Raw genomic sequence first — 19,088 nt, forward strand, 5'->3', positions numbered from 1 at the left:
AAGTACATATACTTACTTACAGAACAAAAAAATCGATATATTGGTGATGTCACAAATACTTATTACAATCTCGAGTTCTTTGTATCTTCAATATGCGCAATATTATATAGCACGCCCTCTGTTGCTCCCTCTTTATTTTCAAGTACAGTATTTCGCTCAGTTAATTCTAAACTTTATTTTAGTTAGATTAAACAATAGGACTTGATTGACAGTTGGCTTTGAGAAATAAATGACTGAAATGTTTCACACTTTTCGTTAGAAACAAAGACACTGGTGAATAGGCTTGTATTCAATTAGTACTAATTACTGACATGGTTGCCAACTAAACAACCAACCAATGTCTAATTATAAATATAATGAACTCATTTCTAGCAAAAACCAACATAAAAGTCAAAATAGAATATTATTAATGAGCTTTATTTATTCACACATACTCTATGATGGAACATAATACAATGTATGAATGAATCATTATCAGATTTTAGTTTCAGACTTTGGCTATCTACTTATATTTTGGTCTCAGTGCCCGACTAAAAATAAAGTTGTCTTTGGCTGCGGGTTCCTGTCCGCTGGATGTTGGTTGATTTTGGCCACATGTTTTCATTCCTGTGTGTTTTCTAATAGGGACATGTTTCATAGCTTCTTTCCAATCATTTGTTTCTTTCATTGCTGATAATATCTTAATTACTTGATCTAAAGTCAGATTCTTATTCCCACCACTTCCCCACTTTAAGTAGTAATCAATTGGTAATCGTACATGAGAAACATTTAATCTTTTTGCAATACCTAAAGTCAATCCTTTTTGTATTTGAGTTGCATCAACTAAAGCACCAATAACGTACGTCTTAGTGTCATCAAATGTGCGCATTATGTTTGGTGAATCTGGCGACAGATAAATAATGTCCTCTTTTGGAAATGTTTCCAGTAATGATTGTGAATTCATTGTCACCATCATCTTATTGTATACGTCCTTTGTTGTTGTACGCACCAATTCTTTATGCGATAGTGAACCCTCTAGGTGGTTAACAAAATGTATGTGAAAAGACTCCTTAGCTTTCTTATTTTCATGTATTACATAACTTATTTGCATACTTAGGCTGATAGCATCTCTTCGTTGCATATACTGGTCATAGCAAAAATCAAACACAACATTCTGACCAAATTTCATTCCTTGTGACAGTTTCCAATTATCAGACTCCAAAATACGTTTAGGATTCATTTTGAGGAACAACCTATTTTCTATTAGTGTTTCATACTCCTTACTTTCTTCGGATTCTATTTTTCTTTGTTCCTGTTTTTCAAGACGCTTTTCCTTATCCTTCAGTCGCAAACACTCTCTACGATACATGAAAGTCATAAACTTTTTCCTTTGCTTTTTAGATTTGATAGAAGCAAAATGTTCTAAATCTGCATCACTGATTTGTTGTGGGACTTGTCTGCCTGAAAGCCTCATTTCTTCTATTAACTCTCTTGCCTCTTCAAGTCCTCTATCATAAGACGTTTCTTTACTAGATTCATTTGTAATAGAACAGTAATATCTTGATTGATAGATAAGTTTGTTTTTAAATTGGCTCACTGATATCCATAACGTACTTGTTTTATTCTTCACTGATACAGGAACGCTGTTTTTACACACTGATGGTAAGCTTCTTACCAATTTCAAAAGGTGATACATTTCTATCTGTGAATTTAACGCAAAAATAATTATTGAATAACCATGGTAACCAATCAATGGCAATTCCAACTTTCATTATGCACAGACAGTTTAGTCATGAAAAGGGCAATTTCTTAATAAAACTAAGCCTAGGTACACTAAGCTATCGCCCCATAGAATTTTATGATATAAAATGTTATCAAGTATATGCTCAAATTATATACATTTTTGATATAAAAAAACGTCAAAATATTGATTAGGTTTATTCAGAACCTTAGTGGCCAAATCTGGCATAATTATGCCGTCTGGCATAATTTTGACCCATCTGGCATTTATGCTAGGCATAATTTTAGGAAATCTGGCATAATCTGGCATAATTTGAAAAACGCAAACATACAACATATTCACCACGATTTAGCATATTATCTGGAATAATTGCGAAAAAATCTGGCATAATCTAGCATAATTTGGCTGAAAACCCGAAGAGCTTTTTTTTTTTTTTTTTTTTTTTTTTTTTGGCTTCCCACCTTTTTTTCCAGGACGAACGTGGGCAGAAGTCATGAATAATTCATTACCTTAAAGATGTATTGTCCCTTTGACTAATTCCAAAAAAATAAAAAATAACAGATTTCGAAAAAAGGGGGGTCATTTTGAAGTATCATAATAATTATTAACTATCACCAAAAATTTGTCGAAAAAAAAATCATTTAACTGAAATACAGACGTTTTTTTGTTAAAAAAATAACTTTGACGTCAAAGTTTTCAATCAAAACATATCCCATAATGAAACGCGCTTGTTTGGCTACTCTGTATGCATAGTCATAAAACTTCTTCATGATCTGTGTGAAAATACCTTCTTAACCGTGACAAGTTGTAAACAATCCTAATTTAGCATATGCATAATGCGTACTCATGGTTTGAAATCTTTGTTTACTTTCGCTCGTGACGATTTTCCAGATGAAATGTAATCAAATTAATTTACCTGTTAATTACGTAAACTTGTTGTTTTGGCTTAAATTTTCGACTTAAAGTGAATAACTTTAATATTACTTTGATATGGCCACTTTAAATTTAGAATATTTTGACCTTCATTTTTTTTTTTGTGTTTCAAGGGACAATACATCTTTAATTATTTTTATTATAAAGAATTGAAAGATAGCTGATCTACTTCCTAAATATACTAAACCTAACCCTCTAAATAATCTCTCTCAACTATTAAAAAAAAACATGTTCATGAAAGACCTCGAACCGAGGGCTTCAGCGTAATAGGTTAAAGCCTTTACCACTAGACCAAACATTTCGGTTGGCAAACGTTGTTTACACTTATTATTTAATCTCTCTGCATTCTTATACAGCGCCCTCTATAATGTTCCCTATTATGTCATAATTAATCATGAATTATTCATGATTTCTGCCCACGTTCGTCCTGGAAAAAAAAATTACGCTGGCCGCACTGTATCAGAACTGAAGACCGCCCTCTGTGATAAGTGATGTTTTGTGGCGTTGAACAATATTTTAACCGATTTAAATTTGTTTCTGGAAAGAAATATATGTATAAAACAGTTAAACACTTAACATGCACTTGATATCATTTTAAATCATCCAAGCCTACCGGGCCATACCAGGCGTAGATAAACGCTATGTATTCAGGCCTAGCCTAGGCTAGGCCTACTTAGGATGGCCTTACTTCTCAACCAACCTCCTGCTTAACTCTACTACTACTGTTTCACTCTGATCTAGGTTAGGCAGGCGGGAATCCAGGCCTGGTCTCGCGGCCTGGTCACTACAAGTAGGCCTAGCTTCGCCTTATTGTATTTGTAGGCCTAATTATAGAGTACCTAGATATACATCCACACTAACTTTCATACAGTAAAACAACTCACTTCTTTTTATTGTATGGATCCACTTGAAACAGTTAAAATACTGTAATTTCCAACACCGTGCTGCACATGTTTTAAAAAAAAATGTATACTGCCCTCTATAATATTTTGTTATGATTTTTATATAAAGGGAGAGGCAAAATGTTGGTAGGGGTTACATTTTTGGTAATAACTTGGGATTTTGTGAACAGATTTTAATTTTATTTGTAGATCCAACATTACGTCATTACACCGACGTCCTTTATCAAAAATGATTTTTTCTCAAATTAACTTGTAATTTGATTATGAAAACTGATGTGGAGGACAGAAAGCATTCACAACATCCACGACATCTATGAGATATCATGGAGGTATTTATACCTCCATGGAGATATCAACATTTATTATATTACATAAATACAGATAAAATAATATGAGCATAGTTTATGAATGGGCAAAATTGTACTTGCTAGATTTCTATGAACTGTTGAATAAATTGGTCTTGGCCTGCCATAGTGTTACTGTATATAGGCTACTCGAATATATCATTATATTTGATGAAGGTATACTTTAGCACAATCTAATTTTAATTGTTAACATTATTACAACTAGCAGAACGCATACATTTATGCCTGCCTGATAAATCAAAAATTAATCAAATTATTTAGAAATATTAAAATTTACTGAAACTAATGCGTAAAACATACTTTATACTTGATTATACTTGATGTTGGAACTTAGAAGCCGTAGCTTGTGTGTCCCTCAACATGTTTCAATATATTATCTTGTCTATTATAGGGGGAAAACATGTGAGGTTTTTTTTTTATGTTGGCTGGTATACACAGTATGCACTTAGTATGCATGTCAAAATGTCACATTCATAAGATAGGCTGCCATGAAGTTGTCTCTCCTCCTTCTTTGCTCATACTTGGCATCAACGCGGACCTGGTCAGACCCCAAAACTTGTCAGGCTTCAGCTTTCGCTTGGTTGCACTGAATTTCCACCCCATATGACTTGAGCAGTGTCGACACTGAATTATTGTCCATGCATATCTATTAAGAAATGATAACACTGAAAACCCTAACCGCAATGATGACGTACACTACTGCAGTAGATTCTGATGACGTACACTACTGCAGTAGATTCTGTTGTTAAATTATAGATAAGTCCTACATATATGTGCTGTATTGTGACTTGATAATTAGGTAAGGTTTAACATCTATACATACCCTGGAAACCAGCTGTTTTCTTTTGAGGGCCGACCAATCAAGTTGAGATTTTGAGCTCGATAAAGAGTCAATGTTTCATGAATATAGCCACCAGGGTTAACATAAGCTGCCATGGGACCATCAAGAGACATACTACAAAATTAAACATAATTAAATTATTTATATTTTACTTTCTGTTTGTAATCACCTGAAAATATTAATAAAATGTTAAAACTTACCAAAAAACATCAGACTTGTTTGCAATCTGGTGACCGCATCTCTTACAACATAGTAATGTACACTGAAAGAAGATAGTACACATGTTAAACTACAGTTGACACTACTGCTACTACTTCTGCTAGACCACAACCTACCTTCTTTAGTAAGTCAAGCTCACAACACTACTGCTACTACTTCTGCTAGACCACAACCTACCTTCTTTAGTAAGTCAAGCTCACAACACTACTGCTACTACTTCTGCTAGACCACAACCTACCTTCTTTAGTAAGTCAAGCTCACAACACTACCACTACTACTTCTGCTAGACCACAACCTACCTCCTTTAGTAAGTCAAGCTCACAACACTACCACTACTACTTCTGTTAGACCACAACCTACCTTCTTTAGTAAGTCAAGCTCACATCACTACCACTACTACTTCTGCTAGACCACAACCTACCTCCTTTAGTAAGTCAAGCTCACAACACTACCACTACTACTTCTGCTAGACCACAACCTACCTCCTTTAGTAAGTCAAGCTCACAACACTACCACTACTACTTCTGTTAGACCACAACCTACCTCCTTTAGTAAGTCAAGCTCACAACACTACCACTACTACTTCTGCTAGACCACAACCTACCTCCTTTAGTAAGTCAAGCTCACAACACTACCACTACTACTTCTGTTAGACCACAACCTACCTCCTTTAGTAAGTCAAGCTCACAACACTACCACTACTACTTCTTCTAGACCACAACCTACCTCCTTTAGTAAGTCAAGCTCACAACACTACCACTACTACTTCTGTTAGACCACAACCTACCTCCTTTAGTAAGTCAAGCTCACATCACTACCACTACTACTTCTGTTAGACCACAACCTACCTTCTTTAGTAAGTCAAGCTCACAACACTACCACTACTACTTCTGCTAGACCACAACCTACCTTCTTTAGTAAGTCAAGCTCACAACACTACTGCTACTACTTCTGTTAGACCACAACCTACCTTCTTTAGTAAGTCAAGCTCACAACACTACCACTACTACTTCTGCTAGACCACAACCTACCTTCTTTAGTAAGTCTAGCTCACATCTCATTCTTTGTATTGGTGAGTTCACTTTCAGTAACAACAACCTCTGACTGTCATTAATTGGAATATTGCTGGCAACCCAAAATGAAAAATCTACAAAAGAAAGAAACATTCATCTAAATATCCATATTAAAAAATGAAGTTTAAAATAATATTACAACAATTAGGTTTTACCTGACGGACGTTCTGGGATTGTGCTAAATGTAATAGATCCCTCGTACCAGCTCCGTAACTCTTCTTTTATCAAGGCCATTAGATATTCCTAATAAATAATGTATAAATAATGCACTATCAAATTATACTCAGCAGAATGTAAATTTTTACGACCTGACAACAATCAGTATCAACCAGACAATAAACTTACAGAATCGTACATCTGGTATACCCAAGGAGGCCACCATGTAAACTGTGACTCAAACAACTTATTTTTTCTCCTTCTTGAATCGAAAATAGTTTGTTTATGCGGTAAAAGCGCCCTCTGTTTGTAATATGAATTCATCCTCGCACCATGTAAAGGATCTAGAATTTCTTTGTCTGGAAGAATCTGTACCTTAGCAACCATGTTCCTGAAAACATGAATACAACTGTTGTTAATAACTTTTATGATTATTTAAGAATAAATTTAGTTTTTTAGGTGTCTTTATTTAATTATAAACAGCAAGATATTTACCCATCTGTTTGTCTACTAATATCCATAATTTTAAATCGCTGTCTTCCCATTGCTTTGATCTTCATATTTTCTAAACCATTTTCATCATTTTCTTTTACACTATAAATCTCAGCCGTTGTTCCAACTGATGCAACACCTTGCTCAAAATCTTGTCTAAAAACGCAAGAGAGTAGCATTGTAAAATCCAAGGAGTAAACAAGTCAATATGAAATAAAATAATGATCATTCTTTTATATAATAATCATTTACAAGTAACAACTTACCCAACACTCACAACACCAAATGTACGGTCCTTCTGAAGCACATGTCATAATCATTTACAAGTAACAACTTACCCAACACTGACAACGTCAAATATACGGTCCTTCTGAAGCACATGTCATAATCATTTACAAATGACAACTTATCCAAAACTCACAACGCCAAATGTACGATCCTTCTGAAGCACATGTCATAATCATTTACAAATGACAACTTACCCAACACTCACAGCGTCAAATGTACGGTCCTTCTGAAGCACAAGTCATAATCATTTACAAGTAACAACTTATCCGACACTCACAACGCCAAATGTACGGTCCTTCTGAAGCACATATCATAATCATTTACAAATGACAACTTACCCAACACTCACAGCGTCAAATGTACGGTCCTTCTGAAGCACATGTCATAATCATTTACAAATGACACCTTACCCAACAATGACAACGTCAAAAGTACGGTCCTTCTGTAACACATGTCATAATCATTTACAAATGACCACTTACCTAACACTCACAACGTCAAATGTACAGTCCTTCTGTAACACATGTCATAATCATTTACAAATGACCACTTACCCAACACTCACAACGCCAAATGTACGGTCCTTCTGTAACACATGTCTCATCATTGAGATCTTTCTTGGATCAAGGAGTTGTAATGGAATGGTTTGACCAGGGATGAGTACAACATTATTGAGAGGCATCAGAGGAAGTGTTACATAACTTTCATCATCATGGATTGTACGACCACTGTATTCTTCTAAATCATTTCCCAAATACTGTAAAAAAAAGAGAAAATATTCATCAATTATCTTCAGATTCAGAATGCATAAATGGTGATAAAATTACACTCCACCATTAGAATAGTTTAGAAGTAATGTAAAATAGCCTAATAGAAGACTTAAATAGTAAGTATGTACTTACAGAATGAGCCGTAGGAAGTGATGGGTCAAAATTGAATTTAGCTGGTCTTTTTTTCACTTTTTCATGATCTTCAACTCCCCTAATGTTTATCCTCCAATCATTTATATTCATTTCAATATTTTCTTGAGCTTCTGGTTCTAAACAATTATTCAATACATACATTCATTATTAATTACTTAATTAATACTTCTATATACACAAATAAGCTATAATAAGTTACATTACATAATAATGTTGCAAACACATCTTGCTGTTGCTCCAGCCTAAATCGTTTTACCACCATCCGGGGAATTCCCAGTAGATAGGCAGGGCTAGCTAGGCTGCATACCCGACGAGCTGCTAGCAAGTTAGGCCTAGCTAAGCTAGGCCTACTACTAGATAGTACAGGCCTAGGCCTAGTAGGCCTAGGCCTAGTTTAGGCCTAGCCTAGCCTTTGTATATGAAAGAAGAGGCAAGATTTTTATCAAAATTAACCATCAATTTATATTAATAGCTTATCTTTTTAAAGAACAGATATTAGCAAGTTGCATTTAATATTAATAAAAGTTAACTTTACCACTGTCAGAGGAAGAATCAAAACCTTCGTCATGTACTTCGTCCATGTTTACTTTGCTCAGGTCAAATGTCAATGGGCGGGAACTGAAATTCTCCCAACCAATCAGGTTACACGCAGTGTTGTTAATAGAAAAAAGGGGAATTACCACACTCAATTATAAACAAACAAATCTGCGGCACTGTTTAGTATAGAATAGTACTGTACGAAGTATGCAGCTGTTTGGAAAAAAATATTGATCGAGATTATTTGATATTAATTGGTAACTGACCACGTGTACATTATATCAGGTAGGCACATTAACATTAGTTATTTATGGAAGAAAACTAATAATAGAGGCTACATTAAAACAACAAATCTCAGGGAGAAGATGAACAGCAGTAGGCCTACTACTACTATTTACACATGGTCATTGCCCAAACGTACCAGTACTTTTAACTATCACCAACAACCAGCAGCAATTGGTAGGTAGGCCTACTACACTGCCACGAGTAGAAAACTACTCTATTTATTTACAGTATTCAATTTCACCCAGAATGTACCCGTAATGTTATTAATTATTAAATCATTACCATTTTGTGCTTTTGTGGAGTTGTTTTTGCTTGTTTTTTTTTTTCAGATGGTGCTAACATCAAAGATGCACAAAATAAAATACATTGTATTTATTATCGCAATTATATGTTTCTTTGGAGTATTAGCTAAAAAAGCTAAAGATTATTATAAAATACTTGAAGTTGATAAAAAAGCATCTCAACAAGAAATTAAAAAGGCTTTCAGAAAACTAGCCATCAAATATCATCCAGACAAAAATAAAGATCCTGATGCAGAAAAGAAGTTTGTTGAAATAGCAAAAGGTTTGTTAAATAAATTAGAAGAATTTCCACAATATTGTCATTATATTAATACAGTATCTAAGCTTGTTATTATGAGGTTTCAGTTTTATTCTTTGTAAAGTAATTAAAATTACATTCCATTGATTTATAAACATATATTTATTAGTATTTATTTGTCATACATCTATTACAAAATATACATATTTTTCTTTTAGCATATGAAGTTCTTTATGATCCAGAAAAACGCAAACAGTATGATCAGCTGGGAGCCAGTCACTATGAAAGTCATACTAAAGGAGGCGGAAGTCACTCTGGAGGTCAAGAGTCAAAGTTTAATTACAATGAGTTCTTCAAAAACTTTGATGATACAGTCCGATTTGGTAAAAGAAAAAATGCAAAGCAAAATAAGAAAAGTGGTCATAAATTTAATTCAATTTTTGACGGTCTTTGGGATGACTTTGATTCCGACAGTACAATGAAAGACATGTTGAATAATATGTTCAAGGATATGGGAGGAGCTGGAGCCAATTTTGACGGCTTTGGTGCTTTTGGTTCAGCTGGTAAAAAAAAGGTAATTATTTCTAGTAAAATTAATTTTTTATTGCAACATTATTGCAAGGATTTTCAGGGCTGCATGAATAAAAACACTTCATATTTCATTTCAGGCGAACTCGTTTATGAGCGGTCAAGCCCACATGTTTGGTAAGAATTACGTCAACTTTAAAAAATATAACATGTATTTGAATTAACAAACAAATAATTGTAACAATATTTTAGTTTTTGTGTTCTATTTTATTTGTTTTCAGTTGTCATTATTTAATATACTAACTAACACTAACTAACACTTGTGCACCCACACTTTCCCTATTGTCATCACCGTATTCCCTCCCTCATTTTCCCCACATTAACATCCTCAGCTAAACATCTTCACACTCACGACTCACACCAAGCCAAATCAAGAATTTTAGTAATGGTATCAAAAATGATGAAAAAAAACAATAAAAAAGATAAAACAAAACAGAAAGACGCAAAGCCACCACCGGTAAAGAAAAAAGAAACGCCAAAGCCGCCACTGGTAAAAAAGGAAGCTCCGAAGCCGCCTCCCCCTAAGCCGCCTCCCCCTAAGCCGCCTCCCCCTAAGCCACCTCCCACACCACCACCACCACAACCTGAAAAAACAACAAAGCCTAAAAAAGGGATACTTTCAAAAGATGAATTCAAGGCAGAGTTCGACCGAATGAGGGCGGCATTCAAAGAAAAATTAGCTAAACTGAAGGGCGAATCTGACGTTACTAGTTCAACTACTGTAGATAAAGACGGCAAGAAGCATACTACAATCACTTCTAAAACTACTAGTAACAACCCTCAAAGCAAGGTGCCAAAAGATAACAACAGACTTTTTAAGGAAAAAACAATGGACAAAAATAAAGAACAGAAAACTGGTAAAAATAATCCAAAAAATGCATCACAAAGCCAAAATCTAAAAAGCAGTTTAAATCAAAAAAGACATGAAGCATTGCATAGTTCAACAGTTAATAGTATTTTAAAGAAACACAAAAACAGAAGGAAGGGCGCAAAAGGACAGCCTGAAGATGAAAAGAATAAAGATGTTAAAACAATGAATCATAACCGGTTGAAACACAAATTGAAAGTTCCCTTGAAAAAGAAACCTTTAAAGAATTATTCAAAGGTTCCTGAAGCAGCTAGTGAACAAGAAAGTGAGAATACTAATAAATTTGAGAAAGATAGAAACCAATCCACTATAAAAACAGTACATACTACTAGACACAATGCCCACAAGAACAGGCAGAAACAACATGAAGGAATAAAGAAAAAGCCTAACAAACAAATTATATATTCTGAAAAACTATATTTTGAAGGATCAAGGAATTGTGTTGAACCAACTGGTTATAAAGATGGCAACGGTCAGATTTTATTTTGCAACTCTCCTATTATTGAAAATAGATACAAACATTCAGCCAACGTTTTTTCTAAACATGATACAACCCCCGGCGGCAGGTATTCATTTATTTATAGTGTACATACTTCTGTGTTCTATGCTTTCATTTATTTTAATCCATCCATCTTATATCTTTATTCCGTAACTTATTTTCAATCAATCCGTCCATTTTATACCCTTATCCGACAATGTAAAATGAACCGTCCAATTTGTATCCCTGTTCCACAATCCATTTTCTGTGTAGTGGATGGTTAATCAGTAACTTAAGTGGCTGTTAAATATTCACTGATTTTTACCGATATGCATGGCACCCTATAACTTTATCTCTATTCCTTTTTTAATGCACCTTTATGTTTTATATGTTAAATTGCATTTTTGTGAGTTATTTTTTAGTGTATGTATAGCAAAAAAGTTATAAAAGCTTATTTCTATTTAAAGATGTATTGTCCCTTGAAACACACAAAAATTAAAGTCAAAATATTCTAAATTTAAAGTGGCCATATCAAAGTAATATTAAAGTTAATCACTTTAAGTCGAAAATTCGAGCCAAAAAAAACAAGTTTACGTAATTAACAGGTAAATTAGTTTAATTACATTTATCTGGAAAATCGTCACGAGCGAAAGTAAACAAAGATTTCAAACCATGAGTACGCATTATGCATATGCGAAATTAGGATTGTTTACAACTCGTCACGGTTAAGAAGGTATTTTCACACAGATCATGAGGAAGTTTTATGATTATGCATACAGAGTAGCCAAACAAGTGCGTTTCATTATGGGATATGTTTTGATTGAAAACTTTGACTGGAAGTCAAAGTTATCTTTTTAACAAAAAAACGTCAGTATTTCAGTTAAATTTTTTTTTTTTCGAAAACTTTTTGGTGATAGTTAATAACTATTATGATACTTCAAAATGACTCACCTTTTTTCGAAATCTTTTATTTTTTTTTTTTTTGGAATTAGTCAAAGGGACAATACATCTTTAAATAATTCATTGTGTTCATTTTTAAAACTTGTTATTTCAGGTGAATTTTCAAATAGTTTTGCTGGTTCTAGTAGTAGAAGCTGTCGTACCGTAACGGAGCGTAATGGAAACCAAGTTTTAACATACACCAAGTGTACATAGTAAATCATTACATATTGTGCCTTAGCTTTCATGAAAAAATCGCAATAAATATAGTAATAATGAGGTAAATTTACAAGTAAATATTATAAACAATATTGCAATTCCAAAGAATTTAATTATTATTTAAAAAAGGTTTTATTTAATACAGTATGTAACAAAATGGTGTGATATTTTAGTTAATTTTCACAATGTGGGAAATTAAATAATAGAAACATGTTTATATAGAATCCATTATTATATTTTATGTTATATATCAAAGAACATTTATTAAAAGCAATAATTATTAACAATTATTCTCTACTTTATAACTTGAAATTAAATTTAAATCAAATGATTTCCTTGTATTTTTTTCTCAATGTGTACACAATTTAAAACCCATCGATGTAAAACATGTACAGTATTGTAAGATTGACTGTTTAGCATCAAAACACCTACACAAATCCATCATTTACACATTGTATCATAATATTTAACTGCATAATTGGAAACTTTATATTGACAATAATTTTGACAAATGTATGTACACAAACAATGCCTTTTAATAAATGATGTGCTAGAGTTAATTTATTTAAAAACGACAGGTTACTGCCTTCTTTCCCCAATCACAATATAAAATGCAGACACTTTGTGAAAAGTATCAAAACTCAATAATGCAACAAGAAGCAGTTGATTTAACAATGTGCAGATAACAATATTACAGTATAACATTCTTACTATATACAGTACTATACTATTTAACAGTAAATGTTTTATTGTTGTTGTTCTACCACCGGTGTGTCTTGTAATGTTACAACTTCCACAGCTTGTGAAGCAACAGGCACATTAGGATTGCTATGTTGTTGTTGTTGTTGTTGTTGTTGATGATGATGAGCAGTTTGTTCTGCTTGTACTGTCAGTGTATTAACTTCACTTGCTGCTATTGTTTGTATAGTTTGTTGGTGTTGTTGGTGTATCTGCATTTGTTCGTTGATAGTTGACACTGGGTATATTGATGCAGGGATCACAATACCTACACAAAAACATAATTACCATTAATGTCAAATCAGTTATCCGTCGTGAACTACTTAGAAGTGTTTCTACTAGTTATGGTAGCATTCAAATATTTTGAATGATGAACTCACTTTGTGCTGGGCCAGCAGAAAGCATAAGCTGGCCTCCATCTGACAGTGTAGCCTCAGTGAGCGTTGCTACTGTGTGACCACCATCACTGTTCATCTGTACCGATACAGGTGTACCATTTTGTGTAGCAGCGGCTACTTCAGCAAGAGTTTGAACTGCTTGTGTAGCCTCAGCTTGTTGGCTTACTCCCATGCTTGTATGTGTTTGAAGTGGAGCTTGTTGTATTAATACTTGTTGTACATGTTGTAAGTGTCCAAGTTGCTGCACTTGGCTTAGTTGCTGTACATGCTGGATCTGTTGCACTTGCTGTAAAATACGTTTATTTTAGTTTAACAACAAATTGTACTACACATTTACATACATTAATAATAAAGTAACTGATTTCCAAATGATCAAATTTATCAAGCATTTAATGATTTGAATGGCAATATTATCAGGTTAAAACAAAAATAATGTATGCTACATTAACAAATTAGTACAAAATACAGTAGAATTATTTGCTTTTTTTTGTAAAGTAAAACTAACCGAGACATCCGTAAGAGTAGCTACTGTGTTTCCTGTATCAACTTGTATAAGTGAAAGTGTTCCATCAGCGTTATTAATAGTTTGTACAACAGTATGTGATGGTATGAGTTGATGGTGGTGGTGGTGATGCTGTTGATCAGTTTCTTGAAAATCTGGCAACAAATCTTCACGGCCATGATGTTTGTAACAGTTTTTGACAATTGTACGCAGTGCATGAGTCCAAGTCACCTGTATCCAAAAATAAATACAGTTAATAATAATCTTGAAAATTATCTCTTTCAATTTAAATTGACATTTTAAAATTTGAGTTTTAACAAGACTTATTAGAAGTAAAAGTTAGTACCTTTTGTTTTTCTTCCTCGCATCGGACATCACTTCTTACATTAGCCCAAGGTAAATCTGACGGCCACCAAACAGGTTTACATGTCTCCTTTCCCCAACCAGGTTTGCCCCTTCCAGTTGAATACTTGAGCATCAGAGGTATAAATCCCCTAAGCTGGGCTTGTGTCATTTTGTCCACAGGTGTGGGGATACCATCAATGACTAGTGGTGGTAGTTCATGTAAGTTTGTATTTTCTGGAGGTGGAGCTGGAGCCTGTTGAGCTAAAGCACCTTCCAAATCTTGCATAATCACTGTCCGACAATTACGAATCTGAAAAATAAACAATTTGATGTTTAATTTTTTGAAGCAGAAGTATATTATTTATTTTAATTCTTTATTTTTTTGTAAAATGTTTTATTTAAAAGAAGAAGAAATAAATGTTACTTGAAATGAAATTCAACTTTTTAAAAATTGTGTTCATGATCAAGAAAATGTTGTCAATATTATGTTTTATGACTTTTGAAATATTAATTTCACTTACAACACCTTCCAACGGACACGAACCAGACACTTTGAAAGTCTTTTCTCCTTTACCAGGAACGCAACAGATTATTACAGCCTGTTGTCCCACTCTTGTTGTGTATTCATCTATTGTAGCTCGCAGTTTTCTAAAGAAAACAAAACATAATTTAATAATATTGTTATGTTACAAGTTTCGTTCTGTAAAATGAATTATCTGTATTCAAACTATATTTAGTTTAATTCAAAAGTGTAATTACCTCAGTAGTCTAGTTTGCTGTCTACGTCGAACTGAAGGGTTTGTTTCAAAAGAGTGAGGGCGCTTCCTTTTCTTCCCTGTTGCTATGGCAGCAGCAGCTGCTACACCTATAGGACCTGTAAATCAATTAAAGAAAATATTTTATTTTGCAATGTCTTGTGAATACTTTATTATTTTTTTCTAATAATTGTTATTTTTAATTATTTAGATTATTTTATTATTCAGGCAGATTTCAAATAAAACGCATCAGAGCAAAATCGTAGATTGAAGCTCCATGGTATGCTACACGCAAGTCAGCCTCAAATGTAATATACTCATCACATGCAAACTAAATGTTTATAGTCCAGTCAATCTACCGATAGACCCAAAACAAATTGCAAGTCAGCCTCAAATGTAATATACTCATCACATGCAAACTAAATGTTTTTAGTCCAGTCAATCTACCGATAGACCCAAAACAAATTGCAAGTCAGCCTCAAATGTAATATACTCATCACATGCAAACTAAATGTTTATAGTCCAGTCAATCTACCGATAGACCCAAAACAAATTGCAAGTCAGCCTCAAATGTAATATACTCATCACATGCAAACTAATTAATGTTTAGCTAATTTCTAGAATGAAAGTTAGTCCCACGACTGTATACCTGCATGTGCCAACTGTGATGTCACTTCATCCGTCATACCAGCGATCAACTCTGGATCATCAAAAGCTGTTTCAGGCGACGATGGCTCACTCATATCATCGTTCAACATCATCTTGTAAATTTATCTAAACTAGAACATTAAACAAAATCAATAAATTGTGAAGAATGCTTAAACCAAACAAATATGTCATTGTCCAGTTTCCTGTTTCATACCTTTAAGTGGCAACATTCGTTGCTGTTGGTCTTGATGAAATAAAAAAAAAATTGTAAAAAATTTGAAAGACGATATTTGATTATTAATATTCTACTGTATATTACATCATGTCATACTGTAAGTAAGTACTTATTATCAATCAATAAGCCAAGGTCATGAAGAAATAATATTTAGAATAAAGTTAAATAGTGTTTAGATTTCAAATAAAGGCTAGTCAAGACTTAAATTTATTATAATACTGTAATTAATAATAATAATATATAAATAATAATTAATATATATCAGTGTTTCAGGGGAAAATTTCATTTTTAAATTTTGTTTAGCAATATTGCTAATCAAACTGATTTTTGAGTCGAGAAACATAGTTTTGTATTGTATTGTATTTTTTGCTACACAAATTTAAAAATCTGTAGCAAAAAGGTTGTTTTGTATAGCTTTTTGCTATGCTACACTGGCAAAATTATTCCCTGGTGTTTATATTAATTATTATGTAATGTGGTATTCTACTAACAATCAATGTATATTTTGTATTACAGTAGTAGTACATACCCCTTCAATCTGATACCTTGTTATGTTTAGGTTTCTAAAAATTTAGGGTTGAAAATTGAAATCTATGGGGCCAATCAGACTCTCACGGCCTCTGGCCGGCTGGCTGTGTAGAAGCCACCAAGGAGGGGACACGAGGCCTCTAGTCTTGTTGATAGATGGGATTTTCGCTACAACCATTAGATAGGCCTAGCCTATATCTAGGCCTATAGTCTTTGTTGTGGAAACGTGTGGGCACTTTGTGTTTGACAAAATGTTGTAACAAAAACAAACATTTGTTTTCACTGTATGCACAGGCATATTATGACTTGAATAGGTTAACATGTTTCCACAACAGTTATACTATCGGATATGGGCATAAGAGTACTAAAACAAGCAATAGTTAGCGCAGAATATCTGCTTTTGTTCTGCATGCGACTGCGCAAAAAATGCTTCCATCACGCAGACTCCGCTAGCTATCGAAGTCGCTTGGGTTGATCCGAGCTTACACCGTGCGGGAATGGCGAAAGCCTTCTTTGAAATGTGTTTTACTCGCAGTTTAAAGGATTTTTATCATAACATTCACTCGATAAATGTGCTTTATATCTTTTGGAAGACATTAGTTTCATTTTAAAAATCATCTGGACACGAAAAACGGATAAAAATGAAGTTGGAATAATTTTTAAAATTGTGGTTTTTTTTCTTCCAAAATGTCGGACGAATGCGACTGCGCGGTGGATATCGACGTCATGTTTTGATAAATTGCATTTGATTAACTAAAAAATACAACGATTTCCATATTTTAATATATTTCAATCTATCAACCTTATTCACAATGAATTATCTAACATTCATATAGAATCGGAAATATTTTATTTGGATAACCAGTATTACAGCAAAGTTGAATAAAATATACAGTACATAGATACAAAAATACGAAAACCTTACTGAGTCTGCGCAAATAAAAAAATATTAATTCTCCTAAAAATATTGTTATTTTTACTAGATTTGGAACCGATAAAAGATAACATTTTACGAAAGTGCAAAATCATGATTAAATTAACTTACAACAAAATATGTAGAAGTGTAATAAATGTATCTGCGAAGAAATTCAATGATATAAAACCCTTACCCTTTTCGTAAAGGGCTGCGCGAAATAGTCGAAAACACAACGGTTCTGAGCAACAGCAAGCCTGGTTCGTCGATGCACAAAAAGCGCGGAATGGGCTTGGCACGCTTCCCAAAAAAATCATGGTGAACAAACTAATGAGGGCGTACATATAGCAAAGGCGTACAAAATAAAAACAATGGAAAAGTAAATAACAAGGAGGAGACTAGCCCTGTATATTACTCATTTTTAATTGAATTTAATTGATAATACTGACTGTACAGTATTGTAGCACTCGATGTTCCCACTCAATGTAATTGGAAAAAAAACATGTCTCATCAACTTATTAAAAAAAAAATTATCATGTCTCTGATGCTTTTGAATTTAAGAAATGACACACAATTCAGGCTTAGTAGTTTTTTTAATTTATTTAAAATTTAATTGCACAGCAAATCCAAATAAGAAAACATAGTAATAATATTTATGAAAAGGTAAAAATATTGTTATCGTTAGCAACACACATATGAAAAGAAATATTGGTACTGTATACTCAGTATTTGCAAAATAAAATTTCTTATTTCAGCTTCTTTAAAAGGGCCATGCGAATAGAAAAAAAAAATTGGTAAAAAAACTGTTCTGTTTGGTTTTATGCATAGTATTTTTCAATAGTTCAGTGGTTTTATCTAAGCAAGTTCAAAGAAATTGAGTTTTGGTAAAAGTTCAATGATACCGACAACAAGGGGGAAAAACTGTCAGCGACCGAGCTAGCCTTATTGCCAGTGACCTAGGTGGTCTTATTGTCACGTCAGCGACCTAGCTGGTCTTATTGTACGTTCTATAATGACCTGAAGATTAGCACCGCGGCCTACGACCTCCTGCTCCTTCACATCTTGACTTAATTGTTGTTGGAAGTTCCTTTTAAAAAGACATTCCTGCATGCTGATAATTTTGGCATAAAATTCATAGCAGTTTAGCACATCATTTGTTGTTCTTGAAACGCTTTACTTTTTTTTCTTCTTTTTCTTTCCTTTTCCTTTTTTTTTCTTTGGTGCATCTGGCCATGCAAAACCCCGAAATGCTAGAAATTCAACTGGACCATGTGCTATGTAATATGCATTAGTCATTGCAGCAGGACTCATTAAATCTATGGGTTTAGCTGCTGCAGGTCTTGGTGAGGCAGATTTGGATTTTTTCTTTCCCTTTTTACTTGGACTTCGACTTCTGCTTCTTCCTCTTGGTCGAGCTTTTGCACTTTTACTATATCCTTTCTTACCAACCTATAAAACAAGAACAATGTCAAAATAAAAAGAACTTAAATATGACGTCTGTATGTAGACAGAAAGCAGGTCGTATTATTAAATAATGGATAAATTGAAACTTTAATAATCTTACCATATTTTATATCTGGGAAACTGAGTTACATAGTATTACTATTAGTAGTAATCCAGATATGACGGACTCTTCTTTTTAGGGCAGGAACAGGGTTAT

General features: G+C 33.5%; 4 protein-coding genes across 9 annotated transcripts; 1 reads left to right on the plus strand and 3 right to left on the minus strand.

Annotated features, from left to right (window-relative positions):
• Window positions 1-419: 419 nt before the first annotated feature.
• On the minus strand, window positions 420-3,623 carry LOC140058865 (tRNA methyltransferase 10 homolog C-like). 2 transcript variants are annotated; one of them, XM_072104630.1, is made up of 2 exons: window positions 3,538-3,623; window positions 420-1,681 (listed from the first exon to the last, which is right to left on the minus strand). In XM_072104630.1, exon 2 carries the CDS (start codon window positions 1,673-1,675, stop codon window positions 503-505), a length of 1,173 nt encoding a protein of 390 aa, XP_071960731.1. In that variant the 5' UTR covers window positions 1,676-1,681; window positions 3,538-3,623; the 3' UTR covers window positions 420-502. The 2 variants fall into 2 exon arrangements, with proteins under 2 accessions (XP_071960731.1, XP_071960732.1); XM_072104631.1 differs by lacking the exon at window positions 3,538-3,623 and adding an exon at window positions 3,277-3,391.
• A 280-nt stretch (window positions 3,624-3,903) lies between these two features.
• On the minus strand, window positions 3,904-8,522 carry LOC140059597 (protein cereblon-like). The gene is made up of 10 exons (XM_072105569.1): window positions 8,448-8,522; window positions 7,892-8,028; window positions 7,544-7,746; window positions 6,705-6,857; window positions 6,399-6,600; window positions 6,209-6,296; window positions 6,012-6,127; window positions 4,962-5,023; window positions 4,744-4,875; window positions 3,904-4,566 (listed from the first exon to the last, which is right to left on the minus strand). Exons 1-10 carry the CDS (start codon window positions 8,491-8,493, stop codon window positions 4,392-4,394), a joined length of 1,314 nt encoding a protein of 437 aa, XP_071961670.1. The 5' UTR covers window positions 8,494-8,522; the 3' UTR covers window positions 3,904-4,391.
• A 60-nt stretch (window positions 8,523-8,582) lies between these two features.
• Window positions 8,583-12,363, plus strand: LOC140059315 (uncharacterized). The gene is made up of 6 exons (XM_072105191.1): window positions 8,583-8,734; window positions 9,064-9,298; window positions 9,493-9,848; window positions 9,943-9,979; window positions 10,195-11,202; window positions 12,263-12,363. Exons 2-6 carry the CDS (start codon window positions 9,064-9,066, stop codon window positions 12,361-12,363), a joined length of 1,737 nt encoding a protein of 578 aa, XP_071961292.1. The 5' UTR covers window positions 8,583-8,734.
• Window positions 12,364-12,541: 178 nt separating this feature from the next.
• On the minus strand, window positions 12,542-17,806 carry LOC140059596 (DNA-binding protein P3A2-like). 5 transcript variants are annotated; one of them, XM_072105565.1, is made up of 8 exons: window positions 17,625-17,806; window positions 15,754-15,883; window positions 15,109-15,223; window positions 14,871-14,997; window positions 14,351-14,659; window positions 14,008-14,235; window positions 13,485-13,788; window positions 12,542-13,372 (listed from the first exon to the last, which is right to left on the minus strand). In XM_072105565.1, exons 2-8 carry the CDS (start codon window positions 15,863-15,865, stop codon window positions 13,113-13,115), a joined length of 1,455 nt encoding a protein of 484 aa, XP_071961666.1. In that variant the 5' UTR covers window positions 15,866-15,883; window positions 17,625-17,806; the 3' UTR covers window positions 12,542-13,112. The 5 variants fall into 5 exon arrangements, with proteins under 5 accessions (XP_071961666.1, XP_071961667.1, XP_071961665.1 ...); XM_072105566.1 differs by having other exon boundaries at window positions 15,754-15,878; window positions 17,561-17,806; XM_072105564.1 differs by having other exon boundaries at window positions 17,561-17,806.
• Window positions 17,807-19,088: the final 1,282 nt, after the last annotated feature.

This window comes from Antedon mediterranea, chromosome 9 (genome assembly GCF_964355755.1).
Source record: "Antedon mediterranea chromosome 9, ecAntMedi1.1, whole genome shotgun sequence".
In the NCBI taxonomy this organism is placed as follows: Eukaryota; Metazoa; Echinodermata; class Crinoidea; order Comatulida; family Antedonidae; genus Antedon; species Antedon mediterranea.

Coding starts and splice junctions, on each gene's coding strand:
- LOC140059596 (XM_072105565.1), bottom strand. CDS start 15,865: ATGATGTTGAACGATGATATGAGTGAGCCATCGTCGCCTGAAACAGCT. Junction 15,224..15,753: donor ATCACAGTTGGCACATGCAG/GTATACAGTCGT, acceptor ATTGATTTACAG/GTCCTATAGGTGTAGCAGCT. Junction 14,236..14,350: donor GCGAGGAAGAAAAACAAAAG/GTACTAACTTTT, acceptor TTTTGGATACAG/GTGACTTGGACTCATGCACT.
- LOC140059597 (XM_072105569.1), bottom strand. CDS start 8,493: ATGGACGAAGTACATGACGAAGGTTTTGATTCTTCCTCTGACAGTG. Junction 7,747..7,891: donor CACTTCCTACGGCTCATTCT/GTAAGTACATAC, acceptor TTTTTTTTACAG/TATTTGGGAAATGATTTAGA. Junction 6,128..6,208: donor AATCCCAGAACGTCCGTCAG/GTAAAACCTAAT, acceptor TTTCTTTTGTAG/ATTTTTCATTTTGGGTTGCC.
- LOC140058865 (XM_072104630.1), bottom strand. CDS start 1,675: ATGTATCACCTTTTGAAATTGGTAAGAAGCTTACCATCAGTGTGTAAA.
- LOC140059315 (XM_072105191.1), top strand. CDS start 9,064: ATGGTGCTAACATCAAAGATGCACAAAATAAAATACATTGTATTTATT. Junction 9,849..9,942: donor GTTCAGCTGGTAAAAAAAAG/GTAATTATTTCT, acceptor ATTTCATTTCAG/GCGAACTCGTTTATGAGCGG. Junction 9,980..10,194: donor CGGTCAAGCCCACATGTTTG/GTAAGAATTACG, acceptor TAACATCCTCAG/CTAAACATCTTCACACTCAC.